The sequence below is a fragment of the Heteronotia binoei genome, chromosome 1, assembly GCF_032191835.1.
Source record: "Heteronotia binoei isolate CCM8104 ecotype False Entrance Well chromosome 1, APGP_CSIRO_Hbin_v1, whole genome shotgun sequence".
In the NCBI taxonomy this organism is placed as follows: Eukaryota; Metazoa; Chordata; class Lepidosauria; order Squamata; family Gekkonidae; genus Heteronotia; species Heteronotia binoei.
This window is the reverse complement of record NC_083223.1, coordinates 256,176,193-256,195,073: the sequence shown is the minus strand read 5'-3', so window position 1 is coordinate 256,195,073 and position 18,881 is coordinate 256,176,193. Positions and strand designations below refer to the sequence as shown.

The following is an 18,881-nucleotide window of genomic DNA, read 5'->3' as shown; positions in this document are numbered from 1 at the left end:
GGCCCACATTGGGCTGGCGGGGGGAACCTCCCCCTATGCCACCAGCGCAATGATGTCATCTGGAAATGATGTCATTGTGCTGGTGCTGGCGCGTAGGGCCGCTCTAGGCGTTTCCGGCACTCTAGCCATTTTGGAGGGGAAACTCTATGGTACAGTAGGTACCATAGAGTTTTCCCCCTCCCACATGGCTAGAGTGTCCGGGAAAACCATAGAGTTTTCCTGGAAGTGCCTAGAGTGGCCGCATGTGGCATTGCTGGTGCAATGACATCACTTCTGAGTCCCCTGCTCCAGGATGAAGAGGACTTGGCAACCCTAAAAAGGACACACATTCACTGTTAGGGTTGCCAGCCTCCAGGTAGGGGCTGGAGATCTCCCGCTTTTACAATTGATCTCCAGCTGGCAGAGGTTAGGTCCCCCGGAGAAAATGGCTGCTTTGAAGGGTGGACTCTATGGCATTGTGCCCTGCTGAGGCCTCTCCCCTTCCCACATCCTGCCCTCTCCTGGATCCATCCCCAAAGTCTCCAGGTATTTTACAACACAGACTTGGCAACCCTATTCCCCATGCCTTGTGACCGGGCTGCCTCTCAGTAGAGAGAAAAGAATAAAGGGATGATGTGACTTTGTATGTGGACACCTTGTGAGTTAAGCCCTGAGACTAGGCTGGACAGGATTGCTCCTTTTTTTCTATGAGTGGAGCACCTCAAGGGGCACCAGTAAGCAGACTAAGTTTCTGGATGGAGTCCCACATCTAGAAGAAGAAGAGAAGAAATTGGATTTATATGCCGTCCTTCACTCAAAGTCCCAGAGCAGTTTACAATCTTCCCTTCCTCTCCCCATAACAGACATCCTTGTGAGGTAGGTGAGGCTGAGAGAACTGCTCTTAGAGAACTTGTGACTGACCCAAGGTCATCCAGTTGGCTGCATGTGGAGTGGGGGAAACCTGGTTCGCCAAGATCAGAGTCCATGCTCCTAACCATTACAATAAACTGGCTCTCTATCAGTGGCAATTGCAATACCTTTTTTAAAAAATGGTGATTCTACATTAAGTCATTATGCACTGACTTTGCAGCTGTACATGTGACTTTGTACGTGGACACCAATCTCTTTAATGTCAAAATCTCAATTTTGGGGAAGGGTGGTGGCTCAGTGGTAGAGCATCTGCTTGGTAAGCAGAAAGTCCCATGTTCAATCCCCGGCGTCTCCAACTAAAAAGGGTCCAGGCAAGTAGGTGTGAAAAACCTCAGCTTGAGACCCTGGAGAGCCGCTGCCAGTCTGAGTAGACAATAATGGACCGAGGATCTAATTCAGTACAAGGCAGTTTCATATGTCCCCAAAGTCTGTTTTTAATAGCATGGAGCCCATCATTCTCAAATGTTCACAATATTTGCTGCAATAAACTCTTCTTTCTCACCCACCCTGCCACTGCTGTGTGAGCTGGTGTACACCACTGCAGAAACATAAACATGGCACGTATGTGTGGTGCTTTGCTGAAAGGGGGAAAAAACCCTGTGTTTTGGATTTTTAAGATTTTTTTTTAAGTGAATGAAACATCACCAGTTCTTGAGAGGGGCATGGAATTGGGTTGCTCAGAAATGGCCTCCATGCTTTGCTCAGAGGGTACCAAAGAAAGACAGCTTCTTTCAGAAACGTGTCTAGCTTTCTCCATGACAGCCCCATGGCATCCACTCCTGCATTTCTTTGCCTCTTCCTCCTTTCTTTGCCTGTGGACACATCTTTCATAAAGGAACCTCTCCAAGGAACAGTTCCCAGACCAGAGCTCCTTCACAAGCTTCAACAGGATTAAGCTCCATTCTCTGTGGCTGCCAAGAGATGGCCTACTCTGACTTTGACCTGCTCTTCTTTTGACGCTGGATCCTCGTGCAGTGTTTCTCCCATTTTTTTGCATTTGGGATCACTGCATTTTCTACCTAGAGTGTCTTTTGTTTGCTCTCTCTTACTTCTCTCCATGGCCTAGCTCTACTAATTCATTCCTTTCCTCCAGCCACTGGTATGTTTTGTTTTCTTTCTTTTCCTTTTCTTTTCTTCAGCTGCCCTGGTATCCATCCAGGCACGTTCCTTGTTCTTATCTATTCCTCATCTCCTCTGCATCAGGCACCTGAGTTTTCCTTCTCTTTCCCCAGCGCCTTAGCTCTTCCTTCTTGTCTTCCTCAGTTTCCCTCCAAACGCCCTTCTGTCGCTTCCGCTTCCTTCTTTCCTTTCCCAGTTTCTCCAGATGGTATTCTTTTCTTTCCCTTTGTTCCATTCCTTCTTTCTTTTCCTATCCGTTTCTCTTGTTTTCACGGTGTTTCCTCCCCCCACCCCGCTCTCCCTCGAGCGCAATCAGCCAACAGCCGAAGCAAAAAGGGGGTGTGTGAGCTTCCCTGTGAAACTACAACCCCCATCAGCCTCCGGGCCTCTTCCTGAGTGTCAGTTTCACGCTGCAGCCAGGGAATTTAAAACAAAAGAGACTTTTCCCCCTCCTGCTGCTGGGGCTGCTGCGATCTTCTTTCTTTCTTTCTCCTCTTTGCCGCGGCTCTGGTCTTCCTCGCTGGGGCTCGGCTGATTTGGCGGCGGTGACTTGGTCGTCTTTCAATTCTTCCTCTCCCCCCCCCTCCTTCTGCTGCTGGCTTTTTTTTTTTTTTGTCTGTCTGTCTCTCCTTCTTTCTCTTCATCTCCACACCCCCTTCAGCAGCCAGGCGGGGTCTGCGAGAGCAGCAAGAGCATTAGAAAAAAAGGGGGAAAAAGAGCGAGAGAGAGAGGGGGGATCTTTGTGCGCCTAGATCCACATTGGACAGAAGGATCAGGTTACAGAAAAGGAACCGAGAGAGAAAGAGACAGATCGACAAGAAGACAGAAGGAGAGGGAAAGAGCGAGAGAGAGAGAGGAGGGGGGAAAGGGGGGCTTGGCCAGCAGGGGAAAGGGGGGAGGTGGGCGGGGGTCTCCCTCTCTTTCTCTTGCCTCGATCCCCCCCCCCACCTCTTTGTGCCTCGCCCCCTCCTCTTCGCCAGGCTCTTTGTTTCTCCCCCTCCTCTCCCACCCACCACCCCCAGCCCCCTCCCCATCCAAGCAGCGGCAGCAGCAGCAGCACCATCACCATCCCACCGCCGCCGCCGCGCCCCCCCCACCCCCCTCTCTCCTCAGCCTTTGTTAGCCATGCCTAGCTTGGTAGTGTCAGGGATAATGGAAAGGAACGGGGGCTTCGGGGATCTGGGCTGTTTCCCGGGGAGCAGCAAGGACAGGGCGCTGCTAGAGGATGACCGGGCGCTGCAGCTGGCCTTGGACCAGCTCTGCTTGCTGGGCTTGGGGGAGCCTTCCTCCGCCGCCGCCTCGGCCGCCCCCTCCTCCGCCTCGGCCTTGGGGGTCGGGGGGGCGGCGGAGGACAGCAACAACAACAACAACAACCAGCCGGCGCAGCCCCCGACGCCGCAGCAGCAGCAGCAGCAAACCCAGCAGCAAGCGCCGCCGCCGCCGCCTCCTCCGCCGCCGCCTCCGCCGCCAGCCTCAGCCCAGCAGCAGCAGCCCCCGACGCAGGCAGCCCCCAAAGGCTCCGCGGCGGCCGTGGCGGCCATCCCTCCTCCCGCTCCTCCGCCGCCACCGACGGGCGCCGAGGCCGGCAAGCTGTGCGTCCTCTACAAAGAAGCCGAGCTGCGCCTCAAGAGCAGCTCCAACACCACCGAGTGCGTCCCGGTGCCCAGCTCCGAGCACGTGGCCGAGATCGTGGGCCGGCAAGGTGAGCCGCAGCCGCCGCCAGCGGGACGGGACGGGCAGGGCAGGACGCGGCGCGCCGGGACAGGGGGCCGGCCCCGCAAGGCGCCCGCTCGCCCATTGTCTGCGCCGCGGCGCGCAGCGAGGAAGCCAGCACAGCGCGCCCGGCGGCACAGCCACCGCTGCCTTCCTGCCCCGGCGACCGCGCCGAGCCACCGGAGCTTCTGGCTCGCCTTGCCGCCCTTCGCCAAACACACCGCTCCGCCTTCTTTCTTTCTTTCTTTCTTTCTTTCTTTCTTTCTTTCTTTCTTTCTTTCTTTCTTTCTTTCTTTCTTTCTTTCTTTCTTTCTTTCTTTCTTTCTTTCTTTCTTTCTTTCTTTCTTTCTTTCTTTCTTTCTTTCTTTCCTTTGTCCCGGATCCCACCTTCCTGCCCCTCCGCTGTTCGTCTCCTCTCCCTCCCTCCTTTCTTTGTGCCTCACAGAAGTCCTTCTCTTCCTCCTCCACTTGTTTGTCTGCCTCCCCACCCCTCTCATCTCCCTTTCTTCCACCCCTGTTTCCCTTAGCTTTTACCACCCCCCACCCCACCTCTTCCTTCCCTGGCTTTCTGTATTCCAATCCCTGTACCCAAACACCCCACTTCTCTCCTCTTCCTCCATCTTTCCCTAACCCATTCTTCTGTTCCTGTTTCATTCTTTCTTTCTCTAGGCAGCTCCCAGCATTTCAGCTTACCTTCATGCTGGACAACCCCCCCCCCTCACACACCCTCTTCTTCCCCCCCTCCCCATCTTTCATGCTTCTCTTACATCACCCTCTTTCCATATAAAGCCTTTCTCCCATCCTTGTTTGGGGACTCTGTATCCACCCCCCCACACCACCACCCCAAACCTGCTGTATTAGCTATCACCAAGAAGCCACAGCTCTTGTTCCCTCTGAAACATTATCTCTCCCCCCCCCCCCCTTCACAATGCCTGCAGTGGAGATGGGAGAAGGAAGGGCCCGTGAATGCCAGGGGCTACCAAAGTTAAGCGGTATCCACAGGCGCCACTTTGTAGTTTCCTCTGCTTTGTACAAATAATTTCTAGGGCCACTTGCTAAATTCCCTGTCCCACAGTTAAAATGAATAATGGCCACTGCAGGGGGTGGAAATGGGGAGGGGGGGGTCCTTCTCCATCAAGCATCATTTCCTAGCAGTAGTCTACTGAATACGTTTTAAGAAGAGGTCAGAAATCCAGGCAGTTCGACTGGCTGCCCAGGGGGAGGAATTAAAAAAAAACAAAACACCAGTTAGAATTCCCATCCTCTAACTGGATTTTTAAAACACATTATTGTATAGAAGAGGGGGAAATGTTAGAAAGTTGCAGGGTTTTGTGTGAGTGTCTGTCTCTGTGTGTTTTCTTCCCCCAAATGGAAACAAAATGTGAGCGCCCAGGGCTGTTTGGAAACAGGCCTGTTACTTTTAATTGTGTCCAGACCTAGACTGCATACCTACAGTGGTGCAAAGATTACATTTTTTTAAGGGACTTGAGGATATGTGGGGCTCATTTATTCCCTGGCTCATGGCTATTATGGAAGAGACAGAAAATTCCCCCCATTTGTTGGGCTTGTTTCTGGGAGAGAAAGGGGGTGTGGTTCTACTCTGGACTGGAATAGTGGCTGGTGGGGGGCGGCGGCAAATGCTTTGAGCTTATAAAGGGTTCAAGCACAGATTAATGAAAGTTGAACTCGGTCATGTGACTTGGGGGGTTGGGGGGAGAAATGATCCCTGGGAGAGGTTGGATTATTAAATACCTGCTTTTGTCTCTATTTACGCATTCTTTTTCTTTCATGGGTTTTTAAAAGTGTAATGCTTTTGCCTCCTTGATGCATGATACACAATGGTTGAGGATCTTTTTTAAAAAAAATTAAATGCATCTCCTGTACATGTTTACCCTCAGATTAAATGTGTTGTGAAAGGGGGAGGCTGGATGAACTGGAGGAAGGCCCCCCCATATCCACCAAGGATGGTGGAAACAGCAAAAGTTGCCTTGTTTAAAAAGGACGGTGTTGCTAGGTAGAGTTGACGGTGTTATTATCATGATTTTCATCCCCCATGTTAAATATCTTGCACCCTCTTGGAGAGGAGGGTGAATTCTCATTTCATGTGGGCCATGTCAGATGAAATTTCACAATGCCTCTTTCGGGGATAAGGTGATAAAGGGTTCAAGTCCTAGGGACCATCATGCTGTTGAATTGTGGATTGGGGGGGTGGGGGCGTGGGAGTATCGGAGGAGATGAGTGAAAATGAGAATGATTCACCCGTTAAATCCTACAGCATGTTATAAGAACAATGGAACAGGCAGGGCTTCCTCCAGGAGCAAATGGTTGTAGGCTCTGGGGCCCACCAGCTGTGCTCCTGCTGCATAGATATGACCCCCACACACACAAACACAAACACACCAAAGGTGAACAGCACCTTTTGGAGAATGTATCCTGACCAGGGAGCATGCTCCCTCCTCTAGCAAGACCCTCTTCCACCGGTCCCAAAGTCACTTAGAGTTCATTCGCAGCTTCCGCGAAGAAACGGCGCATGGAAGGGGGGGGGGTGTGTGCGCTGCCGCCACAGAAGGCGCACACACCTCCCTTCCACCTTGTTCTCCATTGTCCACATCAGGCACACAAACGCAAGTCCTGTTTCGCCCAGGCACTAGTGCAGGCAAAGAATTTCAAGGTGCATTGCAGCGAAAGATGGGGCCTCTCTTTGTTTCATTCTGCTGAATTCTTAGATGGGGGGGGGCAAGGAGAGGGGGGGGCTTGTTTGTTAAAGAAAGCATTATTTTAAAGCTGGGATCAAAATGGAAGTGTTGCATGCTTGCGAAACAAGATGCTGCTGCTATTGTGTTCTCTAGGGCAACCCTGCTGACCCACACTTGATAGGCAAAAGGGGGTGTGTTGGAGTCTGTATGGCTATAGCCGTGCACTTAGAGAACACAGGCTGAGGGGAGGGGGGGGAAACATTGCTTTTCTTCAAGATGGGAGGCAAATGTCCTACTAAACCCTGCTAAAGACGCCAAGGCTGGTGCCTCTGAAATCGGCACTGCTTCCTCTCTTGTTCGCTCTCTTTTTAATTTCTCTTGGAGTAGAACCCCCTTTGTGTTCCCCAAAGACCTGGAACCCAAGGGAGATTGATTTTCAAGGCCCAGGATGGAAGTGGAAGTGTATGCGGCAGTTGGGAAAGGTTAGGTTCCTGGGGGCTGGCTCTGAAACAGACGCCACCATATCCCGTAGCCCCTTGCCTCAACAAAGAAAGGGTTCTGAGCCCCATTGTTCTCCATGGGGCCTGCTGTTGGATCTCCTTGGAAAATCCAGTCAGTTCATTTTGCCAAATGGGTGGCTGGTTCGTCCACAATACAAAGGATTTCAAAAGCATCCGCTGGCTTGGAGTATTTGAGGAAGAATACATACACATATATATTTAAAAGGGAAAAAAAGTTCTTTATAAAAGGAAGTAGGGGCAGGGGAGACAGGATGGATCTGACAGAGAATGGAGGCCATTTAAAAACACTTGAGGAGAATAAAAATGTAAACATTTGGCTTATTCTAAATGAATGTTTGGCTTTTATTTAACCAACTCCCAGGTTTTAAATATAGTGGTTTGTTTTCCCTCTGATTTCAATATTTAGCAATATCTAAATATGGTTAAAAGATATGATATTGAAATGGCTTGCAACATTAAAGGAGGGAATTTAGTGTTGGCAAGAGCCTTTGTAGTCAATGGGGGAACTGCACCAGCTGAATGCCCATTGATTCACCTCCTCCGAGTTCCTCTCCTCCCATTCCCACATCCCTTTGAAACAGATTTTTAATGTAGCTGACACACACACCCCTCCCCAAACTTATGTTGGACTGCAGGAATAAAGTCACAGAGCTTTCCCCCAGTATAAAAATTAAATCCAGTTTCAAATCAGAGTTGCAGTATGGCATGCAAAAAAAAAAAATGTTTTGTTTAATACATTATTTGGAGGGGTGATATGCAAGAATAGATCAATTTTGCATGAAAAAAGCAATAAAACTAGAAGTTGCACTCTGAGTTTATGCACGCTCTGTGGGAACAATGTTTTAAAAAGAGACACTTATTGTTGCAGAGCAACTCTGGCTCTCCCTGTTATGGAGTTGTTGTTTTTAAAGAGGGAAGGTTAAGTTCACTTCATGTAGACTTGGAGGTGACAGAATCTGACCGGACTTCTTTATTTAATTATTATTTGATTGTACATCTTGACCTGCTGTCTCAACCACTCAGGGGCAGGTAGCAACCCATAACAAAAAGTGCATCCTACAAAAAGCAATGCGACAGACAGATAAAACATACACAACACCACATGTGTGTGAAACAACAACAACAAAATTCAACTGACCCAACACGCACTTACAATAAGGTATCCTGAAGAAGATTTTACAGCATTTTAGGGGAATTTCCCAGGTCAGTTCTTTTGGGGCCTCCAGATCCAGTTATGGGTCTGCCCTCCACAGATCTTTGAGTTTTGGATTTGGTGCACAGATGGGAGATGCTCCAGGGTTATCTTAAACTTTGTGGCAGAATGGAACAGAGAAGGTTATTCCCAAGGGCTGAGCTCTATCTTTAAGAGAATGATATAGCTCTAGTAGGGCTATAACATTTCAGAATGCAGATTGAGGCACTGTTGCCGGAGTGGTACCTAATATAAAAATTCACTGCCTCATGAAAGCTAGCATGTAATACAGGAAGGTTCTTGTCTTGCCTTCTCCTTGACGTACTAGTTTTCTTCATGCAGGGAGCCCATATCCAAGAATTCAGATTGTGAGATTCATCCATCTCCCTCCAGCATTGTGAAGCAGAACAGATCTAAGAGGGTCGTACCACATGATTCCCACCCCCCACCCCGAACATGTAGATCGTCTTTCAGATTCTGTGAGATCAGATGCCTCAATTATCTCCCAAGAAGGACCACAGTATCCTTTGGAGCCATCATGAGTTGGGACTTGGGTGCAAGGAGCCAGAGAAAATTAGAGTGGAGATCACACCATAGTGAAATTGTCTATGCCTCCATTTAGAGTAGGTAAATAAAAGGTAAGTGGGACTTTGCACAAAGTAGGAGGAATTATCATAGCTTCACCCTTCAGGGCCACAAAGTCACATCTGCTCTGGAGTATGAGAACCCAATTAGACATGATGGGCCGTCAATCATGTGCCTGCCTTTATCACTTAGAACAGTGGTCCCCAACCCCCAGTCCGTGGACTGGTACCAGTCCGTGGCCTGTTAGCAACCGGGCTGTGAGTTGTATAATTATTTCATTATATATTACAATGTAGTAGTAATAATAATAATAATAATGATAATACATTGGATTTATATCCTGCCTTTCTCTTCAAATCTCAGAGTGGTTCACAATCTCCTTTATCCTCCTCCCCCACAACAGACACCCTGTGAGGTGGGTCGGGCTGAGAGAGCTCTTACAGCAGCTGCCCTTTCAAGGACAACTGCTGTGAGAGCTATGGCTGTCCCAAGACCATTCCAGCAGCTGCAAGTGGAGGAGTGGGGAATCAAACCTGGTTCTCCCAGATAAGCGTCTGCACACTTAACCACCACACCAAAATAAAGTGTACAATTATATCATCCCAAAACCATCCCCCCCTCCCATCTGTGGAAAAATTGTCTTCCACAAAACCAGTCCCTGGTGCCAAAAAGGTTGGGGACCGCTGACTTAGAAAGCTGGGATGGAGGTCAGTAAAAGGGTGTGCTGGAGAGGAGTAAAGCCCCTTAACTGTGCCTTGGCAGGTACATTAGAGTGTATCTGAGGGTCAGCAGACCCTTAGATACACCGTAACAGGGAAAGGGGGTTATGCAGTGGGCAGGGAGAATCAGCAGAAATTGCCAAACCCTCTTTCAGAAATGGAAAAGCCATTCCTTGGACTAATTGCATGTTTAGATCCACAGCTGGTTGCTCCAAGCATTTTTCTCCTTTCCTGGCTCTGAGCAGGGATGGGAGAAAAGTGTCTGGAACAGCAGACTGTGACGATGTAAAGGATGTGTATCTTCCTGCTCAGCTAGGGTTATCAGCTTTGGGTTAGTAAACTCCTGGATTTCTTGGGAGTGGAGCCTGGGGAGGACAGGGACCTCAGTGGGGTACGATACCATAGAGTCCACCCTCCAGAACAGCCATTTTCTCCAGGGAAACTGACCTCTGTTAGCTGAAGACCAATGGTAGTTCTAGGAGATCTCCAGCCGCCTCCTGCAGGTTGGCAACCCTACTTCAGCTGGTCTATGACGCTGTCTGCCAACTTTTGGCTCTTCCTCCAATAAAAGAGGCACTTAAAATGCAGGAAGGTTTCTTAAGATGGAGGACGTCCCTCCACCCTAAGACAGGATATTTGCCAAAGTATGGGAGTGGTTAGCATCCCTCTCCTACATGACCCTCCTATTGGTAAAGCAAGACCACTGTATTCCTGCTTTTTATATGAAAACAGCAGATACATGTCACCTTCATGTCTTGTACATATTGTGAACAGAACTGTAGAGTTGGAATAACTATCACAAATCCCTGTACATGTGGCTTATGTGCTACTTCCTTTGTGGGATAGGGCCACATTTTGAGTTCTATAAATCCCCTTGGCTGTGGTTGTGCCACAAATCATAGAATATGGCTCTTTCTAGCATAAAGCCTGCTGATTTCCTGAGAGGAAGTCCCACAATATGTAGAACTTAGCTTCTGAGGGAAAATGTATCAACAGGGGGATATTTTCGTAAGGCCAAGTTTGTAGGCTTCATAGTTACAGTCGAATTTTGGCTGTGGGGTAGGGTTGCCAATCTGCAGATGGGGGCAGGGGTTCTCCTGGTTTAGAGTCCTTCCCCTGTAGGTTTCAGGGTTGTCAGAAAGCAGGAGGGGGGGAAATGTCCACTTAGCAATCCATTATACCCTATGGAGATCGGTCCCCATAGGATATAATAGATAGAGAATTGATCTGTGGGGGATCTGAGGCTGGGAGGGGACTGTTTTTTGAGGTAGAAGCACCAAATTTTCAGCATACCATCTGGTGCCTCTCCTCAAACCCCCCTCCCTCAAGTTTAAAAAAGATAGAACCAGTAATGTGATGTTGTGAGCCACCCTGAGTCCGCTTGTGGAGAGGGCGAGATATAAGCTTAACGTAATAAATAATACATAAATAAGTAATAAATAAATAGATCCAATTCTATGAGCCCCGAAAGAGGGTGCCCCATCCTCCATTGTTTCCAAAGGAAGGAGGGCATTTAAAAGGAACACAGTCTCTTTAAATGTCATGGCCAGAACTCAGTTGTGCTTGTTACACCCTTGCTCCTGGCTCCACCCCCAAACTCTCCTGGCTCCACCTCCAGAGTCCTCAGATATTTCCTGAGTCAGACGTGGCAGGCCAACTGTGGGGACTGCTTTCTTCTTCATAATAATATTTAGCATCTACTTTGAAGTGTTCCAAAGTGCTTCACATGTTATCTTGGAAATTCTTACCAAAACCTTGTAGAGCAGACTAGAGTTTTATCTTGCAGATAAGAGGCTGAGGCAGAGAGAGAATGGCTGGCTTGAGGCTACCAGGTAAATTCAAAGCAGAGGGGAGATTTAAATCAGAGACTTCATGTTCATGTTTGTTGGGCCAAGCCAATCATTATGCACAAGATCTGATCCCATGTGCTCCACCATTCAGGTGTTGCTTGCCACCTACATAGTAACTCAAGAAATTCTGGAGAATGGAAGAGGAAAAAGTTCTAGAAAAACTTCCAAACATTTCAGCTCAAGAGAAAACCACACAGAAAGGCGGTAGGATCTCCTTGCTCACAAACCAGGCTTAATTTTACATTCAGGTTTGGCCATGGCATCTGTTTCCAATGCTGAGGCCCAACCCTGGAACATATGCAGCTAGAAGAGAGGAAAATGTTGTTGCTGACTAGTGAATTTCAAACCTGGTGTAACTGCAGAGAGTCCCTACACATCAGGGATCAGAGAGGGATGGCTTGCCTAAACCAAATGGTGATGATTCCAGGAAGATCTGAGCTCCAGCATCCTTTTTTCTGGAAATTAAACCCTCTCTTGTGAGAAAAAGGTTGAATCGATGAGAGGAACAGATGGCCAGCTGAAAATCCTATGAACTATGGTCTGATTCACACATTAATTTGTTTTAAGTGTACACTTCAGGGTCAAACTACATGATACATTACTCCTCAAATTGTACAAATCCACCCAACCTGATTTTTCAGTCAATCAGTCGCACATCAGCAGCAGGTTCCCTGCTGAGAACTTAATTCCCAAGCGTTCTGAGACCTGATTTTAATCGGGACCCTGGCATGTGTGGAGAAGTGGCTTCAGCTTTTCCACAGGTCATTTTCTGTGCCCAAAATGGTTGGGGGTGGGGTCTATTTATCCCACTGGGGGTTGCATGTGTCCTAATGGGCTACATATGCAGCCCCCTGATGGGGTAAATATTGACTCCCGGAGTTATTTTTGTTCAGAAAAGTGGAAGCCCCTTCTCCCTGCGTGTTGTAGTCCCAATCTGAATTAGGCCCCCATGTGTTTAGGCACTGAGCTTTGCAGAGAACTCACAGCTGTGATGTGACTGAAATTCAAGTGGGTGGGTAGCCCAGATACAATCCACAGAAAATAGCAGTGGTGGCTTGGCCTTAAGAGTGTCTTAAGGGTATACCTAGAAATGTAAAGTCACAGGGCCCCTTAAATACCCCCTAGAAAGAAAGGGGTATGATTCTGTTTTGAGAGAGAATTCTGAGAGAAGACTAGTTGTAATTTGACTGCCAGCTCTGAATTGGAAACTACCTGGAGATTTGGGAGGGTGCAGCCTGGACAGGGCAGTGTATGGGGAGGGGAAGGACTTAAATGGAATATAATGCCATAGAGTCCACCTTCCAGAGCACCCATTTTCTCCAGGGGAACTGATCTCTGTCACCTGGAGATCAGTTGTAATCTGAGGTGATTTCCAGCCACCACCTGGAGACTGGCAACCCCACTGGTTGTCCCCCTCTTCAGAGAGATCTGCTACAACATGGGACTTTAAATTCCCTCTTTTGGGAATCCGTCTTTTATATACTCATCCTCAGTATTTTGCAACACATTTCCCCAGTGTACCCTGTTGCCCTATTAAGTTAAATAGTCTGGTTATAAACAAGAGTCCTGAGACCCTACACATTTTTACCTCACAAATCCCCAGAGGGACTTGTGTCAGGTTGAGGGGCTGCCATGCTTGAAGCTAGCTCAAGCTTCTGTCAGGAACATCATGGTTAACTCCTTCCAGAAGATTCCAAAGGGTCAAACTTGCCTTTCCTCAGCCTTCCCCTAAGAACATGATGGCAGAGCCTTAGAGATTCCGCTTGGTTCTCAAGAACATCAGTATCAGAGAGTTTGACACAAACCAGCTTTCCCTGGCTTGTCATCCTCAAAAGCACTTATATCTCTTTATAGGTCTAAGTGTGAACTTAAGAAAAACTGGCTGTTCACCTAACATGCACAGATTCTTTTTTAAATAAGTGTACGCCTAAAAACGAAATCTTTAAAAAGACTGTGTGCAGCAAAGTTGTCTCACAAAAAGGTTTATTAGGTTATTTGAAGGGGATCCCCAAATGCTGGCTTGTGGTACCTCTTACAAAAATGATAAAAGTAGGGTTGGGGTTAACGCCCTTAGCAACCACTGACTTGCAGGCAGTGACTCCTCCATGCCACAAAATTAGCCTCTTCATTCCCCTTGGGAAATTCTTAGAAAATTGGGGGAGGGTAGAGTTTGGGGATGAGAGGGAGCTCAGCAGCGATGTGGTACCATTGAGTCTACCCTCCAATTTTCCATTTCCTTGGGGGTCTCTGTTGTGTGGAGACCAATTGTAATTCTAAGGAAACTCCAGGCCCTACTGGAGGATGGCAACTCTGCATTTCCTAGACAGCAGCAGCTATGAACCTTGTGTGTGACTAGGACAAAATAAGCTGGTTCCAGTTTTTTTGGGGGGAGAGGGGGGTAAGAAAGATATTTATTTATACTCTGCATCCCCAGTGCAGACCCAAAGCAATTCTTCCATTTTATCCTCACAACAAGAGCTCTGTGAGGTATAATTAGGCTGAGAGGGTGTGTGACTCGTCCAAGGTAACTCAAATGAGCTTTTATTGGCACAGTGAGGATTTGAACCTAAATCCCACCCCCATCTTAGTCTGACAATCTGACCCCTACAAAATGAGCCTCTTCATTTCCACTGGGAAATTCTTCAAGAATCTGAGGAGGGTAGAGTTTGGGGAAGAGAGGGAGTTCAGCAATCATGCAGCACCATTGAGCCTCATCTGCTTCCTTGCTCAAAGTTAGAGAAACAAAAAGGGCAGTGCCAACTGTTTGCTCATCTGCCCTGGGCCCTCCAGGTGTTAGGGCAAAACTAGACATAACAATAGCCATGGGTTCCACCTATGGCTACAGATGCCATTTTGGGGAAGAGTGATCATTTAAGAAACGCCTGAAGGCATGTGTGAGGGGACCATACTGGCTTGTTCCTCCCCTCATGCCTTTTCAAGTACCAGGGTGGCTATTTTGACATTTGAAAAAGCACAGGGGTTGGACAAGTCCCTCCCCGCACCATACTTCTTGTTCTTCTGGCCACTTGCCCAATAGTTAACCTACCCACCTCCCATTTCTGGGCCATTTTACCCCCTGGTAAACTGGCTACCATGAATGGAGATGAAGTTGTGCTGATAGAAGCTATGTTTTGGGTGAAAGTAACAGGTGTGGCTGAGAGATGAGGAGTTTGGCCTCTCCTTTGACTTGGACTTGTCTAGGTTCTAGATCAAGATGAGTAGCCATGTTAGTCTGTTTGTAGCAGTAGAAAAGAGCAAGAGTCCGGTAGCCCTTTAAAGACTAACAAAATTTGTGTCAGGATGAGCTTTTGTGAGGTATCTGAAGAAGTGAGCAGTGACTCATGAAAGCTCGTACCTTGCCACAAATTTTGTTGGTCTTTAAGGCAGCCTGTATAGCACACTGAAGCCCTACTCTCTGACTCCTGAAAATGTTCCTCCAACGCTGGTTTTCCCCCCACAATATGAGCTAGAAACTTGGTTTGATTTTTTTTTTAAAAAGGTAGCTCTGAATCTTAGGAAGAGTCTTCACCAGTGTTCCCTCTAAGCTGAGTTAGTGTGAGCTAGCTCACAGGTTTTTTTTAACCTGGCTCACACGTGTTTGACTTAACTCAGAAAAAAATGGCCCTAGAGCAAACTAATTTATGCAGCAGCTCACAACTTTAATATCAGTAGCTCAAAAAATATAATTTTTGCTCACATGACTCTATGGCTTAGAGGGAACACTGGTCTTCACCCTTTTTTGGTTTTTGTTTTGCAGAATTGTTCTTTCGCCACAGGTCTGGTTAAGTTCCTTGGCAATCCTAGCCACCCCCAGATTATCAGACATTTGGTGAGACTTTAAAAAGGTGGAAAGAGCGTGAGGAAAGCTTCTTCCCCACTGAGGCAGCGCAAGCTGTCAGTCTTCTGATATGTCAAGGTGGATCGAGAGCTAGCTCTGCACTGCCAGTTGGGGTAGCTTTTAGCGATATGACCCTAGTTATATGTCAAATGAGAATGGAGAAAGACTAGTGGAGAAGAGAGCCACTGAAAGAAAACAGGACATTTCTAGGAAATCCACCAGCTCAGCGCTGTTCCTGTCTGAATGAACCTTGCCGTTCAGAGCTCAGCCGGCTGGAAATCTAGGGCAGTAGGAAATTGTGTCACGGGCTCTACATAACTTCCTTCATTCCCTTCTTCCCTCCCTCCCCCTTTGCCATCGGCTCTTGTCTTGCTCCCCCTTTTGCACCTGCCCAAAGCCCCCTTCCCTATTTGCCTCCCTCCTCCCCCTCCCTGAGAATGGCAAAAACACGTGTCTGATGGGCGTGCACCTTACAGGACAGAATGTGACACACCCACCCCTGCGCTGTTACTGTTGTCTGCCGCCGTTCAAGATCCGTGCCTTGTTGCTGCCGCAACTACTAGCTGTGCTGTTTTCGATCTAGCAACAGTTTACGTTGGCAATGCGACGAGCCACAGATAACAAATGGGGGGCTAGCTCTTGATGGTATATGCTTTTAAAAAAAAATCTCTTTAAATAAAACCTGAGAAAAGCACAGAAATGTATGATCTCATTCTCCACATAGTCAGTAACCTATGGGGCTTGATGCAATTGCTTTAAAAAAAATTGGAGCTTTATGCAATTTTATTTTTTTTTAAATGTCTGTGATGGCCTTAAAAGGCTTTTCTTTTTCTTTTTTCTTTTGCACAGGTATATCTGGTAGGTAATTTTACAGACATGCCTTATGGTGGTTGTTATTCAGTCTTTGTGGCAGACTAGCATTTTTATTTATTTATTTAGTTGTCAAGTCATAGCCGACCCTGTGGTGTTTTCAAAGCAAGAGATGTTCAGGGGTGGTTTGCCATTGTCTGCCTCTGCATCACAATTCTGGTATTTCTCGGAGGTCTCCTACCCAAATACTAGCCAGGGCCGACCCTGCTTAGCTTCTGAGATCTGATGAGATTGGGATAGCCTGGACTATTCCGGTCAGGGCAAAAAATAGCTTTAGGACCTCTTATTATGCTTTTTAAACCAGATGTGATTTTTTTTGAGAAATATAAACAGGACAAAAGGGTGCTTGAAGACCCATGGATCATGCAGCTGAATCCCTCAGCTACAGTTCTGTTTTAGGTATATGAAGTGCTGTCAAGTTGCAACAGACCTATGATGATCCCAGCAAGTGGTTTTCAAGGCAAGGGAGAAACAGAGGTGGTTTGCCTCTTCAGTCTTTCTTGATGATCCTCTATCCAAGATGGGACAAAACTGGGCTATACCATCCTGCCTTACTGTTTAGGGTACGTAAGGCATCAGTCTTTGTTAAGGAGCTATCCGAAGCAGAGTAACTCCCATCTAACTTCATTAAAGCCAAAGACATTTGAAGGGTGTAACTCTGCTTAGGATGGCACTGTTAATGTGTGAAATAGTCAATAACATTATTTTTAAAATGCAAAAAAAAAAGAAGAAGCAACCCCAAAATACCTTTGTGGAAGACTTCCTGACAAGCAAATGTTGCAGGGAATTTAAAGCAATTATCCCTGACTGTTGTAAAAATATTTATATCTCAGCCTGAAGATACCTGAAAGAAAATTCCTGTTGCAGATTTTTAAAAACTATATGTGCCTATGAATACCTTGACCTGGATGGCACAAGCTAGCCCTGGGGTAGCCAAACTGTGGCTTGGGAGCCACATGTGACTCTTTTACACATATGTGTGGCTCTTAAAGCCAGCTTGAGAAGGCATTGTCAACCGGCAGCTTGGAGAATGCATTTAAAATTAAAGTTTCCTCCCTCCCTTCCCTCCCCCCTCCCTCCCTCTCCCCCTTCCTTCCTTCCTTCCTTCCTTCCTTCCTTCCTTCCTTCCTTCCTTCCTTCCTTCCTTCCTTCCTTCCTTCTCTCAAACATCTTATGTCCATGTCTTGCAGCTCTTAAACATTTGATGTTTATTCTATGTGGCTCTTACATTAAGCAGGTTTGGTCACCCCAAGCTAGACCAGTCTTGTATCTCAGAAGCTAAACAGGGTTGACCATGGTTAGTACTTGGATGGGAGACCACCAAGGAAGTCCAGGCTTGCTAAACAGATGCAGGCAATGGCCAGCCACCTCAGTATCTCTTGCCTTGAAAACCCTACAGGGATGCCATGTAGGAAGTGAAGTGACTTGATGGAAGTTTCCGCCATGCCTATGTATAAAGACAATGATGTAGGAAAAGCTGAAGGCAGCAGGAAAAGAAGAAAACATGAGATGGATTGACTCAATAAAGCAAGCCATGGCCTTTAGTTTTGAAGATCTTTGTGAATCTGTTAACAATAGAGCATTTTGGAGGTCATTATTTCATAGGGTTGCCCTAAATTGGAGGCCCGTTGACAGCACACCACACATGTCTATGACTATATGAAGCTGTATATTATAGAGCATAGGTCAAAGTGGATGTGCAGTGGCTTTTCTATAGTCCAGATAGCAGTTCTGTCTGTCTTTTGCATCAGCAGGCCTGGTGCTAGGGGTTCTGTCACTCCCAGCAGACCCCTGCACCATGCCTCCCCCCCCCACTCTAGTGATTTTGCGTGCGTGCCACGATGACATCAAAAAGTGATGTCATTGTGCAGGTGATCTGGCTCTTCAGAGGCGTCCTTCGAAGCCTCTGACGAGCAAGGCATTTTAGCAGTGCCCCAACACTTTCAGGATGAAAGCGACCAAGCAGCGCCTTCATGGAAAGGCACCACTCGGCTGCTTTCAACCCAAAAGTGGCGGGGCACTGCTAAAACACTGCACTCTCCAAAGGGCATGGCGTTTTAGTGGCACCCGGCCGCTTTTGGGATGAAAGCGGCCAAGTGGCACCGTTCCGTGAGGGTGCCGCTTGACCGCTTTCAATCCGAAAGTGGCCGGGCGCCACTAAAATGCCACGCTCGTCAGAGGCTTCCATGGACGCCTCCAAAGAGTGTAGGGGAGTAAGGGAGTGCCTCTTGGCGTCCCCAGCTGGGGTAGCACCCTAGGCAACAGTCTACCCCGCCTACTTCCATGCGCTGGCCCTGTATGATCCCTGGACCATCTTTGGAATGCATATCTCAGAACATAAGAGAAGCCATGTTAGATCAGGCCAATGGCCCATCCAGTCCAACACTCTGTGTCACACAGTGGCCCAAAAAAATGATATATATATAATTATATATATATATACACACACACAAATATACACACTGTGGCTAATAGCCACTGATGGACCTGTGCTCCATATTTTTATCTAACCCCCTCTTGAAGGTGGCTATGCTTGTGGCCGCCACCACCTCCTGTGGCAGTGAATTCCACATGTTAATCACCCTTTGGGTGAAGATGTTTAAGTGTAGGTATTTTGATTGCTGGGAATGGCATGGTATAGCCCGATTGTTGTGGGGCAGCCTGGACACCGATCGTGTCAGATCTTGGAAGTTAAGCAGGGTTGGTATTTGGAAGGGAGGCCACCAAAGAAGACTCTGTAGAGCAGGATTGGCCAAACTGTGGCTTGGGGGCCACATGTGGCTCTTTCACACATATTGTGTGGCTCTCAAACCACCCCCGTCACTGCCCCATCAGTCAACTTGGAGAATCACTTCTCCAAGCCAAGCCA

At 47.6% G+C, this 18,881-nt stretch overlaps 1 protein-coding gene across 1 annotated transcript in view; it reads left to right on the top strand.

Moving 5' to 3' along the window:
• Positions 1-3,060: 3,060 nt before the first annotated feature.
• Positions 3,061-18,881, top strand: part of MEX3A (mex-3 RNA binding family member A) — a 35,420-nt gene continuing 19,599 nt past the window's right edge. The window contains exon 1 of the mRNA XM_060253815.1: positions 3,061-3,730. Within this exon, the coding sequence (XP_060109798.1) occupies positions 3,154-3,730 (577 nt within the window). The 5' untranslated portion in view covers positions 3,061-3,153. The remainder of the gene's footprint in view (positions 3,731-18,881) is intronic.